General features: G+C 41.4%; 1 protein-coding gene across 1 annotated transcript in view; it reads right to left on the bottom strand.

Moving 5' to 3' along the window:
- The window catches only part of LOC139102497 (collagen alpha-5(IV) chain), a 41,443-nt gene extending 26,119 nt beyond the window's left edge, over positions 1-15,324 (bottom strand). The window contains exon 1 of the mRNA XM_070656412.1: positions 14,252-15,324. Within this exon, the coding sequence (XP_070512513.1) occupies positions 14,252-14,398 (147 nt within the window). The 5' untranslated portion in view covers positions 14,399-15,324. The remainder of the gene's footprint in view (positions 1-14,251) is intronic.
- Between the last annotated feature and the right edge of the window lie 3 nt (positions 15,325-15,327).

The raw sequence follows: 15,327 nt of genomic DNA on the forward strand, positions 1-15,327 counted from the left end.
CAATATAGCCGTCTCTCATCCGGTCGCTTTAAGCAACTTGTCCGTGCCCGAGCCCGGTCGGCCGATTCGACCGGTTCATTTGGCGAATATCGCGGCCGCGATATCTTCGTGGTATCGGCAACGCCAAACTTTCTCGCCGAGATTGCACCGTGTTAATCCCACGCGAAGGCAACGCCCCGGGGCATTAAATATGTCCTCTCAGAATTTTCAATTGCAACGCTCGCTTCGAGCTACCACCCGGACGCCCATGAAAGATGCAAGATTTAATTCCTACAAAGAAAAATACAGCGCCTATTTTTCAAGAATATTATTTAATATTTTCGTATCGTGTCGCGAGCATGATAAATCAAAGACACCGTCCTACGATCAAATAAAGCCAAAAAATATAGGCCGCGTCAAGATGTTAAGAATTTAATTTTAGTTTGTGAATTAAAAAGAAAAATCCTAAATTATTGCTCTTTTCTGGGTGATAATTAAATATTAAAAAAATAAAATATGAGGTCTAGATTATTTTAAACCATATTTTATGCGAGGACTGCGAGAGATTGCTCCCTTTTTAATAATAAATGCCATTAATAAATGTCACGTTTCCGATTGCATCGAACGAGGAGGCGATCGTTTCTTCGGGCTTGACGGGCTCCACGGTACAAGGATCGGCGGAGCAAGATCCTGCGTGAAAGAGGGCAACGTTCCCTTGAAATCTGCATAATGTGCAATAATATTAAGCGTCCTCTGGTTTGGTCAGATAACGTCGCGGGAAGATACGCGCATCGCGACGTCTTTCTCACCGTTTCGAAATGCTTCTCGTTCGCTTCGCTCTCGTTTCTCTCGCTCTTTCCTTGCCTTTTCCTGCCTTCTATCTGCTCAGGTCCAGGGTATTTTTTTTTTCTCTTCTCATCGATCTCTGTCGCCTTTTTGGTCCGCGTTCTCCTCTCTCAACGCGTCTCGGATCGTCGCTTCGAGTAAAGGCTGTCGCGCACAGAAATATTTAAGGACTTAAGACGACGCCGCTCGCAAAATCAATTCGCTAACCGGAAAGTTATTACGTCCCGGCGTTATTTTTGCAGACGCACATAAAACGAAACAAACATAAAAAAAAGAGAGAGATAAAAAAAAGAATCTTCTGATTAAAAGTAAAAAAAAAAAAAAAAACAGATATAAATCTAATTATACTAATAAAGAAATTTTATACGCGTTCGCAATTTATCCAGTTTGTGATTTGTAATAAAAATTCAAGAAGTTTAATAAAGATAAAACACCTCGGGAAGATTGACTCGGGAAGATCACGTTGAGTGATTATTTTTGTATTAAAGCGTTTCGTTTTATCGTCAGGACTTCCAGGAACCTCGTCGAGACATATCTGCGAGCTTAGGTCAGCTTATGGCTGTAATCATGCGTCTCGTTCGCCGAAGTGCGGCCAGCGTAAGTGTTGACCCCCATAAAGAAATACATGTGTCGCCGTGTGCGAACGCATCGGCGCCTGCAACGGGGGCGGCCTGATCGAGGCCCGTTAGACGAATTGCGTGTGTGAGCATCAGCAGAGTACCGAGAACGACGCTTATAATAAAATAAAATAACGTAAGACTCCACTCGAAGATATGACCTCGTAAAGGTGATCGTAAGGATCGTATAAAATTGAATTTTAAAGTAATTTATATTTACTTCATAAAAGAGCTCCGGGGTGGATTTGCGAAAGTGAAACTAAAAGCGCGATAAAAAAAAAGAAAAAAAAACTGATTGTAGTTTCTATTAAATTTAAATTTCCCTAAGATATAATAACGACGAAGATTTTTCAATAAATTAATTACGCACGCTTCCACGTCATATTCTACATCACAGAAAAAAAATATACTTACATCGCGCGAGAGGGAAAAAAAAAAAAAATATAGGCGCCCATGTATCTGACTCTTGCGGTTAAACGAGATGAACTCGTGGATTCCCCGCAGCATCCTTGAAGAATCGATTAAGGATCTCGATGAATGTTAAGAATTCGTGATCAAGCCGCGAGCGCTGATCTGACTACCGATATCGCGCATTATCTCGCACGATATCCTTAAAGAGGCGTAGGGATCTGCAGGGAATATTTGGAGGGAACACGTGCGAGAGACTTCATTACGAATACTGTGTCGAGAACGGTACAATTTCGAGATTAATTCCTTTTTTTTCTTTCTTTCTTTCATTTGCCGCGGGGAAAAAAATAATGTACTTAAATAATTTTCTTTTATTTCTTACACGAGCCGCCGAGATTTCATCCGTGAATATAAGGATCATACGTGTCTGCAGCATCGAAATCTGGACTGAGCAGAGATTATACCGGTTTCAGTTCTCGCTAAGAGGAATTCGCCGAAGGACTTGAACGAATACCGCCGAGAGACTTCTCGTTTCTTTTTACATTTATATGTATCGAGTGTCCTTTTTTTTTAATGCCCTGTAAGGAACCGTGTTGCGTTTAATTACGTTGTGCAGTGAGGGTTGCGTAATATTTATGTTACGGGATATTTTTCTTTTTTTTTTTTTTCCTCCCACAAACGACTCGGCGCGTTGCTCAACTCGGTATCATCCGAAGATATCACGAGAGAATATGGGCAGTGAAAAACCTGCTTTATGTGTCATTTCACATTTAATTAATACGCGATATAAATTTACGATCGAGCAGCCAATGAAACCGATAATAAACCGCAACTGTAACAATAATTTCAACGGGGTTATTTCACGGAGGAGAAGACCGAGTAATTCTCTTTTCATATTTATCGCACGTTTACTCCGACAAAACTTTTCAAGCGAACAAGGCACGCATACTTTTCAACCGTGCCCATTCTTACGAACCTTGTTGTCTCTTATATCAAAGTATAATATACAATCTCGATATTGAAAATAACGGCAAAAAAAAAAAAAAAAAAAAAAAAAATTGTATAATCTCGAATGCACGATGAGTTTGCAGCGCAACGCGGGAGATGGGACTCTGTCGATGATTTATGATCGCCGGGATTAACGAACGCTATAAGATGCATGCAGCGTGGCAGGAAACTTTTTGTGGCTCTCCTCCGCCGTGAAGTATTGATAGCGGCCGCGACTGCTTGTACTTTAGTCTCGTGGAGGTAAAGTGTTGCAAATACACTTAAAGGGTTAATTGTATTAAAGTTGAAAGTGAAAAATAGACTCTAATAGGGTTCATTAGTACCTATCTTTAGATAAGAACGCGGTGAGAAAGCGTAGAAACTAAATTCAATCGTGATACTACTTTTTTAAGATCGGAAAAATGTTATCGCGTTATCAGATTAAACGCGACTCGTGTAAACAATTGACATTACTGAGATGTTAAAAATATTTTATCCTAAATAAGTTGTCGCGGCGTAAAAGGGCTAGTTTTAGTAATTTAATTTTATATGAAAAAATAATTCTTACATATTTTTGTATTAATATACCAAATTTTTTAATCGAGCATTATGGTCGTGTAAATTATATTTATTAACATTACAATGTATTCCTTTTTTTTAATTATCAGAATTATTGTAGAATAATTTACAAAACTAAACTGATAATTTCCTGCGTTAATTCTCGCAAATAAAATTAAAGATAAACTCTATTTTTTCACCGCGTGGTACTCGGAACGACTAAGTCGATCGTTTCTATACAGAAAAATTACGAGTTATCAGGCTCGTTAAATTATCGAGAACCGAGGAGAACTTTTTGTTGGCGTACGGTGTTATCGTGCCGACGTAAGTGCGTGTGGAGTGCGATCGATACTTATCATCCGTTTATTTGTGACATCAGACGTTAAAATAGACCGCGCCGCAGCATCCGCGGGTGAAGAGCAAGGTTTTCGCGTGTTACGCGTTGCGTAAATGGGATTGTGCACGCGGCGCGGCGAGCTCGTGCGTTTCAGCGTTTCCAATTTTAATCGCGCGCACGCGTTTCCATCGCGGGTCAAATGCCACGCTTAGAGTACTCGCCTAACTCGCGCGTATTATTAACTGTGACGCGGCGCCTCTGAACGCTGACCGTCGACCCCGGATTGATTTCGAAAGTGCAACTAATTTATCGAGCCCGCGATCGAATTCAGGGCCGTTAGATTGTTAGTCCGCGCCAATAAGTTGTTGCATAAAGCAATTAAGCGTCAGTCGATAGTGATTTCTTTTCATTTTATGTACGCCCGACTAGATAATCTAAGCACATGTTTGCATATGTCCACGCTATATCAATGTTAGCGGTGGCAAATTATTAAAACGCGTTATCGAACAATTCTCTTTTTAAAAATAAGCCAAGAGATCTTACAACGCGGTAACAGTGATTCTCAATTTTTCCAAATTAAGATTTATTTACTTGGATTCCGATTGATCTAAATAGACGGACAGAACATCAATAATTTACGGAGCTTATCTCATTGCCAGTTTTGATATTTTTATTCTCCAGATTTATAAAAAATTCACACGTCGAGACACTCGGAGAAAAATTGCAGTGCCAACGGGTAGCGTCAAAGCAAGTGGTGCATAAATACTATCATCCCATTTTTTTTTTTTTTACACGGATGTTATTAAATTGTAAGTTACGGTCTACGTTCCGCCCACAATTTCTGCCTAAGACCCAATCTCAGGGATTTTATTTTATTTTTTTTTATATACTTTTTTTTTTCTTTTTCGTTGAATGCAGCGAAACGTAGCTTCTTCGTCGGTCGATCTACTTTCCAGCTTAATTTATCGGCGACACGTGAGGGAGAAAAATATCTCGCGTAGTACGCTATGGATATATCGACCGGCGCGGAAATAGAAACGGATATGCAACCGCCCTATTTTTGGGGCACGTAATCGATATTCGGGGAATGCGTGCAGCCGCGAGAGGAATCGACTCGCTGAGAAGTTAATCGCTCCCGAATGCGCCGCGACTCCGAGCTTTTCTCGCGTCGAGGAACGCCGCGTAGACGAGTCAGTGTTGTTTCTCGGGGTCGGTGGGCACGAGGCGATTTGTTTAACCGGTCAGTTACAACGCGGGGGAGAATAATTTGATACGAGCCGGTGACATTTCACTGCGAATACTCGGTCCAACGAAGCAAAACTCATTCAGCTTTCCCTATTCAGCTACTCGTGCTGCTTTACTTCGATAGATATGCAATTAATTATCGGGGATAAAATTACATTACAAAAATCCTTAAATACAACGTGTATGATTAATTAATGTAACGTCGATAGTCATTACGTCGAAATCAACCTCTGATCCGTAAAATCCGTTATTGAATTAGGGATCGAGGATTCTGGGGCAATCTGTACCCGAGAGCCATTGGCTTCTCAAACATGAGCGATCCTATTTTAAAGAGTTCCAGGTCGGCCCGGCCCCGCGACACGAAAGTGTTGAAGCTTTCCTCGAGCGGCGCGCATGATTTCTACAAAAATAGATTCCCCGGTCGTGTATAAACTGATTATATTCCTCGAGGGAAACCGTTCTGTTTTCCGAGAAGAAGAAGAAAACGCAGCGGGTGACGTATTCGCGGAGGCCGCGATAGAAAAATCACGGCTCGGCGAGCTTCCTCGAATCTACGGTCGGATTCAAAAGAGATGTGTTGCAGATCGTGCCTAACCCCTTTGAACTCTCGCAACTTCTTCGCCGATAGCGTGTATCGAGGTTACTCGTTTCGTAAGAGATATTGCGTCCACCCTGCGTGGATGTTCCATATAGATCGCCCGTAGCGGATAAGATATACGTCTGATCGAATTAGCGAGGCGACCGCCGATTCGGCTCGCTCGTTGCACCGCGAATAGAATTTTTAACCGATCAACCGATCGCAAGTATAGCCAAAGCCGCAGAAAAGAAGTTTGATATAAACCTTATTCTGAGACGATCGTTAATTACGATTCTCGCGCCGGTCCAATTAACATTTCTCTTATTTTCGTTATATGGCTGTGGTGGAGGTTTCTTGCCTTAAACTCATACTACAGCCCGGTAAATTTGATTAAAGCCTCGATTGTGTATTAATTGGGAATAAAAAGTCGTTTGTTAATCGGATCCTTCGAACAAGTCTCGGTGCGACCACCGAGTGACATCACGCTCTCAATTAATTTATTATAAACGTGAATGAAACGGTTCAGCGTGACAATCGTCGATAAGAGACGGCGGCTCGGGCGCTCGAGGGTGAAGGAGGATAGGCCGTTTATGGTTGTACCGATAACCCGCTGTACTCTAATCGCACGTGCGCTGGCGTGCTCTTCTCTCGATTCCAGCCTCGCGTTCGCCGGTCCCGACGTTGCTTCCCACGAATTCTCGTTAGGCGAGTAAAAAGAAAAAAAAAAAAATAAATAAATAAATCGGAGATCCAGGAATTTAATGAACCGCGCGTGGAGTTTATCGCCGCCGGCTGACGACCGGAGCGGAGCTACTCCGCGCTTAATTTCTTACGGAACGCAACAGCGGAGAATTTAGCGGCACCCGCCAGCGGTATTTACGCAACTTTGACGACGTAGAATGGTAATTACACATTCACAAAACTACGGTAATGGAATTTAAGTTGAGACACAATTAGGCCTCGAAGTCTTATATGTTTTTTATATTTTTATTATTATTAGTATTTTTTTTAATAAACTGTGACTTTTGTTATTTTGCTAATATTACAGGATTTTATATTGCAGCGATTGATAACGCCGATGGCGATGCAAAATTAAGTACTGCTGTAACATGCTATTTTCTACGAATCGGAGTTTGTCAAAGCGTTTAATTTATGGCGATCTTGGATAACATTTGATACGACAGCGTCGAGATATATCGTTTCGCGGGAAGCGAGGGAGATCGATCGCGCGGCATTGATAGGACTAATATAATAATTTCGTAATTTTTACGAGCTGAAGATCACGCGAACGAGCGCGAGCAAGTGCTCTTGTTTCGCGCAGCATCCGCCGCCCAGTCGGGTTCGAGGAATCGTATTATCACGCGTTTATCGCTCGCAATGGAGCATTTATTCGTGGGGTAAAGTAAATGCTCGCAGCGGCGAAAGTAATGCCAGCGAGAGAGTTAACGCGCGTTAATTATCTGGCTTGCTGATTACGCAAGAATTAAGATTCTGCCACGGGTTACATTTTTATTATTATTTTCTTTTTTTTTTGGAAGGTTTTTTACGATAGCGAACGATGAAGCTCACAGTCCGCAAATAACGAAAGAATTATTTTTCTCTTCCGGAGGCACGTTGTGTTTTCTTAATTATTACCTCGGCATGCGTGATAAATAAACATCAAGTTTCAAAGCAATGTAATAAAATTAAAACTGACGTAAAAAAATATATATTTTTTTTTTTCTTCAGTCATTTCTATGCGAACAAATAAATCACGGCAGTATTTCTTTCTTGAGACTCTACTCGCGTTACTGGCATACATGATATTTTTTAGTATAAAGTTTTTTTTTTATTTAATACACGATCGATCTTGTTGCGCGTACATAACGAGCGAGCCACTACCGTGTCTCTTGATTGAAGGATCATTCATCGAATTGACCGAAGCCTTTCATTCATGCCTCCAATGGGGTAATCTTAGACCTATCATTCATGGGATATCGCCCACGCCGCCGCGTGAGATACGTCTACCAGCTGAATATCCGTGCCGCAGAGAATCCTAAACCGAGCTCCCATCTCGAAACTCTCGAGAGATTCAAAGGAAAAATATTGAGCTTCAAATAAATAATATTACTCAAGAATCGAATTTAAAGAACTCACTAGAGCATTAAATTCTTAGATGTTTACACGAGTTATATTAAAAGATACCAAATATCATATTTAAAAAGAAGTTTTAATAGCATATCAATAATTCACGAGTGAATTCATATAATATTTAGGATGAAAATCGAAGCTTTAAAATTATCCGGCAACCTTTTGTATTATCAATGCCCGATTTTCAAGACTATCAGATTTTTTATTGATGTAATGGACGCGCGTTACTTTCGATATCTATCGACTGCGCCTACGTTGTGCATACATCTGTTTATAATACTATTATATGAGTAATAGAGACCAATGTCGCGCAGCGCGTAATGCAAATTAGTGTTTGCAGTCACCTTGAGAACATTATTCCACGCCCGCGGTTTGTTATATGTATAGACAGTCGTCTGCTGGTACATATGACATCATACTCCAAAGCAATTTAACACGAACATGTCAGTGGCCACTATTGACCGCCTTTCCTGCTTTCATTCTAACGTGTGCAGTCTGAAATGCGCCACGCGTGAAGGAGTCACAAAAAAAAAAAAGTAAAAAGAAAAGATACACGTTACGCTCAATTACGCGTGGCACAATTGCTACGCGATTTAATCGCAAGTTAAATAATCGATGTTAATAATAATGCATAAAAAGGGAATGCTCCTGAAATTAAATTTTGTTTCCTTCAATAATAAAAAAAAAAAAAAAAATTGGAATTAAATTAAAAACGTAAACGATAAAAAAGCAAATATTAACCGTGTTAGTTTTATGTAATAAAGATTACTTTTTATAATGCTGGTAATGTGATAAATCACTTTCTGATTTCTGTCAGGCTTCTATTTAGCTGCAAATGAATAGGAACGCATTTGAATAAATGCGATCATTTTCAATAACGGCTGATCATACGCGCGTCGCGGCAAGTGACAGCACCGCGTGATGTCATTGACAATCATCGCGCCTACATTGTCGCTGAGCTGACGAGACGATAATAGCCACGTCCAGCCCGTCGAAGTTAATTTGTATTTTATCATGAGGTAATCCCCGCATCGTTATTTTCGGTTGCAATCATACAGAGACTCCGGTTCGTTTCGTGTAGCTCTAAAAATAACCGAGACTTCCGAGCGATTCGAATTTCGACAAAAATAGTCTTACAAGCGAATTTTATGCTCCCGACGAAGTCGTAAAGCAACGGAGTAATACACGCTATCGTTAACTCTTTGCTTTCCAAGCTGTAATATTTCAACAAATATCATACGCTTGCGTGCCATATGCCGCGCATTGCGCCTCCGCTATTTCCGAGTCCCGAAATAACTCGGACACCTATTGTTTACAATATTTTTAATTAAAACGTTTACTCGCTTTAAATAAAATAAAAAAAAGATTCGCTGGAAAATGTGACAAATTAAAAGCGCTCGTCTTATTGTCGCATTTGTGCGAAAGAGATACCGTCGTTACGATGATCTCAGTTTTCAATTGTCAGAGACAAACGTGTCATTGATTGCAAGCTGTTGATTTCTTTTCTATTTTACGCTTATCTATATCGGCCAGTTTCTCGAAATAAATTATACGTGACTATAAGCTCAAAGATTGAGCTACATAAAATTGTAAGTATCGTGATTAACATAATAATTTTTTTAATTTTTATTCATGTTCCCGATGATAAAGTAATTATCTTTGGCTTCTGCGAAATTTATGAATTAACTGCATTAATTTAAGTAATCCATTATTGTGTTTATCTAAACTTTATTCGAATTGCGTCATCATAAAGTGGCAGTCTAGTCAATAAGAGTCAATTACGGGCTTGCAATAAATTAATTTAAAGCGTGATGTCACTTGTTCGAAGTTTATGTTGTCGGATTAGCCTATAGTAATAGACTTTAAATAAATAGCTTGAAAGCTTTTCGCGATAGTTTGCGTTACGTTAATACAATTAAATTTTCATGCCTACAGAAATGCTTGTAGAAATAAAAAAGAAAAAAAAAAATTAAAAAGAAATTGTAAAAGTAAATTAGTTTTTATAAATTATAAATTATTATTTGTGTAACTAATATAGTAATGAGCAAATGTAATAAAATGCTTTTAAACCATGTTGCGGCTGAATGATGTCATCGTAAAAAGTGTAATGGAATGGACATATTGAAATATGTCATCGACCGCTAATGACTTTTCCTTTTTTCCCCGGTGACGCATTTTATAGGTATTATATCATCTTAACAAGCCCAGACAAACGCATCGAGATTCGAGGCTCGCCTTCAAGCGCGAGAAATATATTGCTGCTGTCAAGTGTATCCTTTAAGATCGCCGCCTTGTCATTTGCGTTATCAGACGTCATCGCGAAGCGGAAGGTTAATAACAATGTGCGAACGACGTGTTTGGGTTCAATTGCGCGAAAACGTGATGTCATCCGCGGGAATGTTGAAAATGCACTGTTATCCAATAAAGCGAGTTAAGCGTTGAATTTATAAATACGAGAGTCCGCGATAACAATTTTGGGAACTTCAAAGTGAGGCAAAGGCATTAATCGGTTGGATGTTACGCAAGCATTTTATCAAAATTATCTTTCGCATATCTGCAAGAAAATTTTGCTTTAACTCACCCTAGCGAAAGAAGATCTTTTCTCTTTTTTTTTCCTCTATTTTTTAATCATTTTCAAGTAGAATTGCGTTATCGTTTGACTTCCGCGGCATCTGAGAGCGTAGGTGAAACTGCTTTGCATACTTGGCGGTGCGATCTTTTAATGCAGGCATATTTTAGAAAACCACGCGTGACAGTAAATTACGTTTCAAAATATTGAAATCAACGGCGGTGGGTGTAAGTTTATGGCCTCGGACAAAGCGTGTTCCGTCTGTCGCGATTAAATATCTAGCCATCCTTCAATTATCTGTTAACGCGCAATCGGTATCGTAAGGGAAACGTATCCGTGAGTATCGACAATGATAAATAAAGCGTGTTTAACACGCCATAGCTTCGAACGGTCCTTTCTAAATTCTGATATATAGTTCAAACGATGTGACACGCATTGAAAGCGTACTTGAAATGTTACGAGGTTTCCTTTCGGCATAAATCATATCGTTGAAGCGCTTCTTCTAGCTCTCGACTACGACTCGCAAGAGATTATTCAGAAGTGAACTCACACGCAACAAGACAGATGTTAGATCGTCCAATTCTGTCGTGTTTCGTCCGCGAAACGAATACTTGATCCGTACCACGCATCCCACAATGCTTGTCGGTTTTACAAGAATAACAGGAAAGCTTTATCGTTATCGCAACAACCGCACGAAGACTCTTCCTACAGTTCATCGTCAACCTAAATATGGCGATTTCGCTTCTGTGAATTATTTCGTAACATTGTCACTTGCAGCAATAAATATCTTCGTATCGCGTTAGACACTTTTCTACGAGATTGCGCAAGCTGTCTCTTATTTCGCGCCAGTAACGTTATACGAATAAAAATACGATTATTTCCATTTCTAAATTTCTTTTCTTTTTTTTTTTTTTCTGTAAAAATAATGTAAAGTTTAACATTTGTGTAAGCGAGATAAAAACTTCGTCAAAGTTTCAAAATGTACATTGATCTTTACCCGAATAATTTAGTAATAAAAACCTACGCGCGCAAACCTCCAATCGTATCTTAAAGAATCGGATTAAAGATAAATGGCCTATTACAGCCCGGCTTGGGCGTGTTAGGCTGTGGTAATATCTACTTTGAGGATATTCCGGAGATTTATATGCAGGAGTTTTCATTCAAATTGAGACGCGTCTTTTTGGAAACAAGACGTTGAAGATAATGCTGGGTAATGCTAGGTATCTCGCATCAATGTGCTTCTTTATGGTACGTTCGCGCGAATATTTCATCGCGGTGTTGTCTAGGAATGTCGAAGACGCGATTTAGCTCCGGACGCAGTGAATTCTCACGATTTTGAATGATTTCGGTACAATAACGAGCGACCGGCCCGAGATAAAAAAAGACGTATGGAAACGTCGATCTATCGGCGGCATTTTCGTTCTATTTCTCTATTGTATCGAATATCTTCTTTCACGGTTTCCGCACGGATACGTCCTCTGTCCGGGCGTCGAAATCGCCCACCTATCTGTCTACCGGGTGACTTCAACGACATCGGCAAATACAATTAATTTTCATGTAAATAATGCAAATTATTATCGAGTGCGTAACCACGTTGGGCACAATGCAATATAGATACAAATGTATTAATCAGCGGTAGAATATTGTTTGCACGAGAGTATCAAATATAAACTCTATAGAAAGACTGTTTAAATTACGCGAATAAATATATTATGACAATTAATTGTCACGAATAATATATATATATTATTAGTAATTAAAAGTTTGCTCGTTTATAGGTAATCCTCGCGATGAGTACGTTTCGAGGGACGTGTTACGAGATATTATCGGAGAGATATCGACGTACCGCAGTGTTACGGAAAGTAAAGTCGGACCGGAGGAGTGTAGGCTCCACGGTCAATATAGATACATCGTCATCGATTAATTGAACGTCTATTTTGCAACGAGATTATGTACGAAGCTGCAGTTTCAGGCTCTCGGATCACATGGCGCTCGGATTTACGTGCCTATTGATGGCCGCTTTCCACGTGGGTCTCTTACTATCGGCTTCACGCTTGATTTAATCATCCGTTGCGCATCGCTCGGTCTCTTCCCCCCCTCCCTCGATTGCTACGCGAACCGGTTTATGCGCCACGAAATTTTGCATTTGCTAATTGCCCGTTGCTGATAGCAAAACCGCGATGCATTCGTCATCTACGATTCGTAGAGTTCTACGAGACTGATTTATTTTGATCGCAAGGAAAACCGCATCGCGAATTAAATTTGCAGTGACTTCTTCGCAAATGTTTCTTTCATGTAGATCTGAAAAATTGATATTAAAAAAAGTAGCGATTATTATTTTATTTTCTTTCTTAGAATATCGTTCACGATCAATGTCTCAAATCGCTACATATGACTTGGTGTAATCTAATAACATCTTTGAAACGAAATTGGAATCTTGAATATTTCTTGCTTCGGTAAGCACAAACAATGTAATAGTCTGTAACGATGCGGTCGAAGTTAGAAATTTACAATTTCGTCACCGTCGTTTGCGATTACGAAGAATAATCAGTTTAAAACTTCTTCTTTTTTTTTGTAGCAGAATATATAAATTAATATAAGTTGAAAATCAAGTAATTGATTTAAGTGATTAATATTGATAATTAATCAAAGATCGCTAACGCGATCAAAGGATGCAAGTTTCGTATCGACGTGTTCAATTGCGGATAAATGTATAATTAGTTAGATGAGCGATTGACGATCGAGTTCGAGATAATATTTTGGCGGTGAATGGATGGGCAATGTGTTATACACGGGATATACGAGATTGATTTAATCTCGAGAAGAATATTTATGCCACGGTGCAGCGGCAGGTCAGCGATTGGCGTTTAAAGCACTCATCTGGTGTTCCCACGCATTGTCCGGCTGGCACGAGAGGCCTGGAATTAGGCTCCGCTACCTAAGAGCGCGATAGAAATTGCTCCAGATGTGGAGCGATATTAGACTATTTCTCCGGAATGTCGTCGCCATCCGCTAAGCTAGCAAAACACACCCACATTCGTTAGCATTGGAACGGCCGAGAGTTGATAACTGCATAGAACAATGGTGTCCCATTTCATGAATGAAATAGAAACGAGAGAATTAATGCAGTAGCTGGACAACAAAAATTTTGACAAGTCTTTATCGCGATAAGAAGCAAGATCTTGGAGTTGATTATCTAATTAATTAATTTTTTAATAAAATAAAATTAAAATTAAAATAAATAATTTTTTTTTTAGTAAATTTTTTAATTAAATAATTTTAAGATTGTTGGCTTCGATTAAAAAAAATGTTTAATCAAAAATGGCGGTTTCAATATAGCCGGCAAAAATGCAGAAAGCAATTGAAGGTACGTGACATTTCCGGAGATAAAAATAAAAACGAAAGTGGTAAAACTTTTCGAGAATACGGCCACTAAATCATTATTCAAAAAAAATTTTTTTCTTTTGTAAAATATTATTAATTCAATATATTATGTGCGTAATACAAAGGGTCAGCTGATCTCTATGGAGATCGAAGATGGCTATCGCAAATAAATTACGTAATCATGTTCTCGAATTCGTTTCGATTACCGCATTATTACCATTAACCGCAACATTAACGGTCCTGAAAACAACTGTAATTCGATCGACGCGTAAAAATGTGCCGCGTGAAGGTTCGTCACGGTACAATCTTTAGTGCACGCTCGACTTCCGGTTCTCCGGTTCTCGCGCGGACTTCGAACCTTGACGTTTCCCTCGATCCCACCATGAAGCTCACCACGCGTCGTCCACCTGATCCGATCGTAGTTTGCGATCCGTTTAACATTCGCGACGATCGGTAACGCGACGTGTCGCGGATTTCCCGTGTCAGGTATCGCCTTGATCGTAACTCCTATCAACCAGAAGCAGGGACAAGGGTGTTTCGCCGAAAGGGTACCGTGCTGCGAGCGCAAATTCGCGGCGGTGCGGAATGCGACTTCAAGGACGTATTGTACTCACCACAGCTTCGGCGAACGGTAACTTCAGGGGAGTGTGGACCAGCAGGGCGAGGACGCAGATGATTTGCAGGACGAGCGGGACCGGCCGCGAGATGCCGCGGCTCGCGTCGCCGATGATTCCTGACGTCGCCGCGGCCCTGGGCCGCATCGTATCGGCCTGGGATCCTCCTCCGCCTTCTCTTCTTTACCTTGTGACAGAAACTCGCGATCCCGCGAATGGTCCTAGGGGTGCCCTCACCTCCGACCTCTCCTCCGTTCGCCTGTCGCGGTCCCCGAGGAAGCGGTGCCCCAGAATTGGTACCGTTTGCCTTAACGGCGACGACGTGCGGCCAATATTGCGCTGAAGCCGCTCCGATGAGCTCGTCGCCGGGCAGCCTGTCGACGTACCGCGTGTCGAAGGGCCAGACAGACGGCCCGGTTAGCCCGTCCTCCTGATCGCTACACACAGACGAGCGGACATGAAGCAGACCCGAAGGCGGCGGAGGAGGTGCTCGTTCTCTCTCTTCTCTTCGTCTCTGTCCCTCCCGCCCTCTCGGTCTATCTCTCTTCTTCTCCTTCCATCAGCATCATTCTTCCCCGGGTCGGTTCTTTTACGCTCTCTCTTGCGCGCTGTATCCTTACGCGCTCGGCGGTGGTGCGGTCTCCCTGACACGCGGAACCCCGCTCCACTCCCCGCGGCGAGGCACGGCCGAGTTCCGTAAGCTCAAGCTGCCAGCTTGAAACCGGCACGACCGATGCCGGTAGGGTCCCTCGCGACCGCGCAACAGTCCTCGTGCGACGCGCGACCGCGCGAGCGAACGCTCGGCTCGGAGCCGGTCAGCGGTACTCCACCGCCTCCTCCTACTCCTCCCTTGGTCCTCTCTTCTCTTCCTCTACCTCTTCCTCCTTCTTCTTTTCTCTTCAGCTATTTCTTCTTCCCCTACCAACCCTGGAGAGACGGCACTCCGTGTTCCCTCGTTCCTGCCTCCCCTTCCTCTTGCGCGCTCCCTCGTTCGCTCCTTGCCCTCTTCTTCCTCTTCTTCTTCTTCTTCCCGTCTCGCGGGCCCGGAGTTCAACTGGAGGCAGCCAGGCAGGAGA

Source organism: Cardiocondyla obscurior, linkage group LG05 (genome assembly GCF_019399895.1).
Source record: "Cardiocondyla obscurior isolate alpha-2009 linkage group LG05, Cobs3.1, whole genome shotgun sequence".
NCBI lineage: Eukaryota > Metazoa > Arthropoda > Insecta > Hymenoptera > Formicidae > Cardiocondyla > Cardiocondyla obscurior.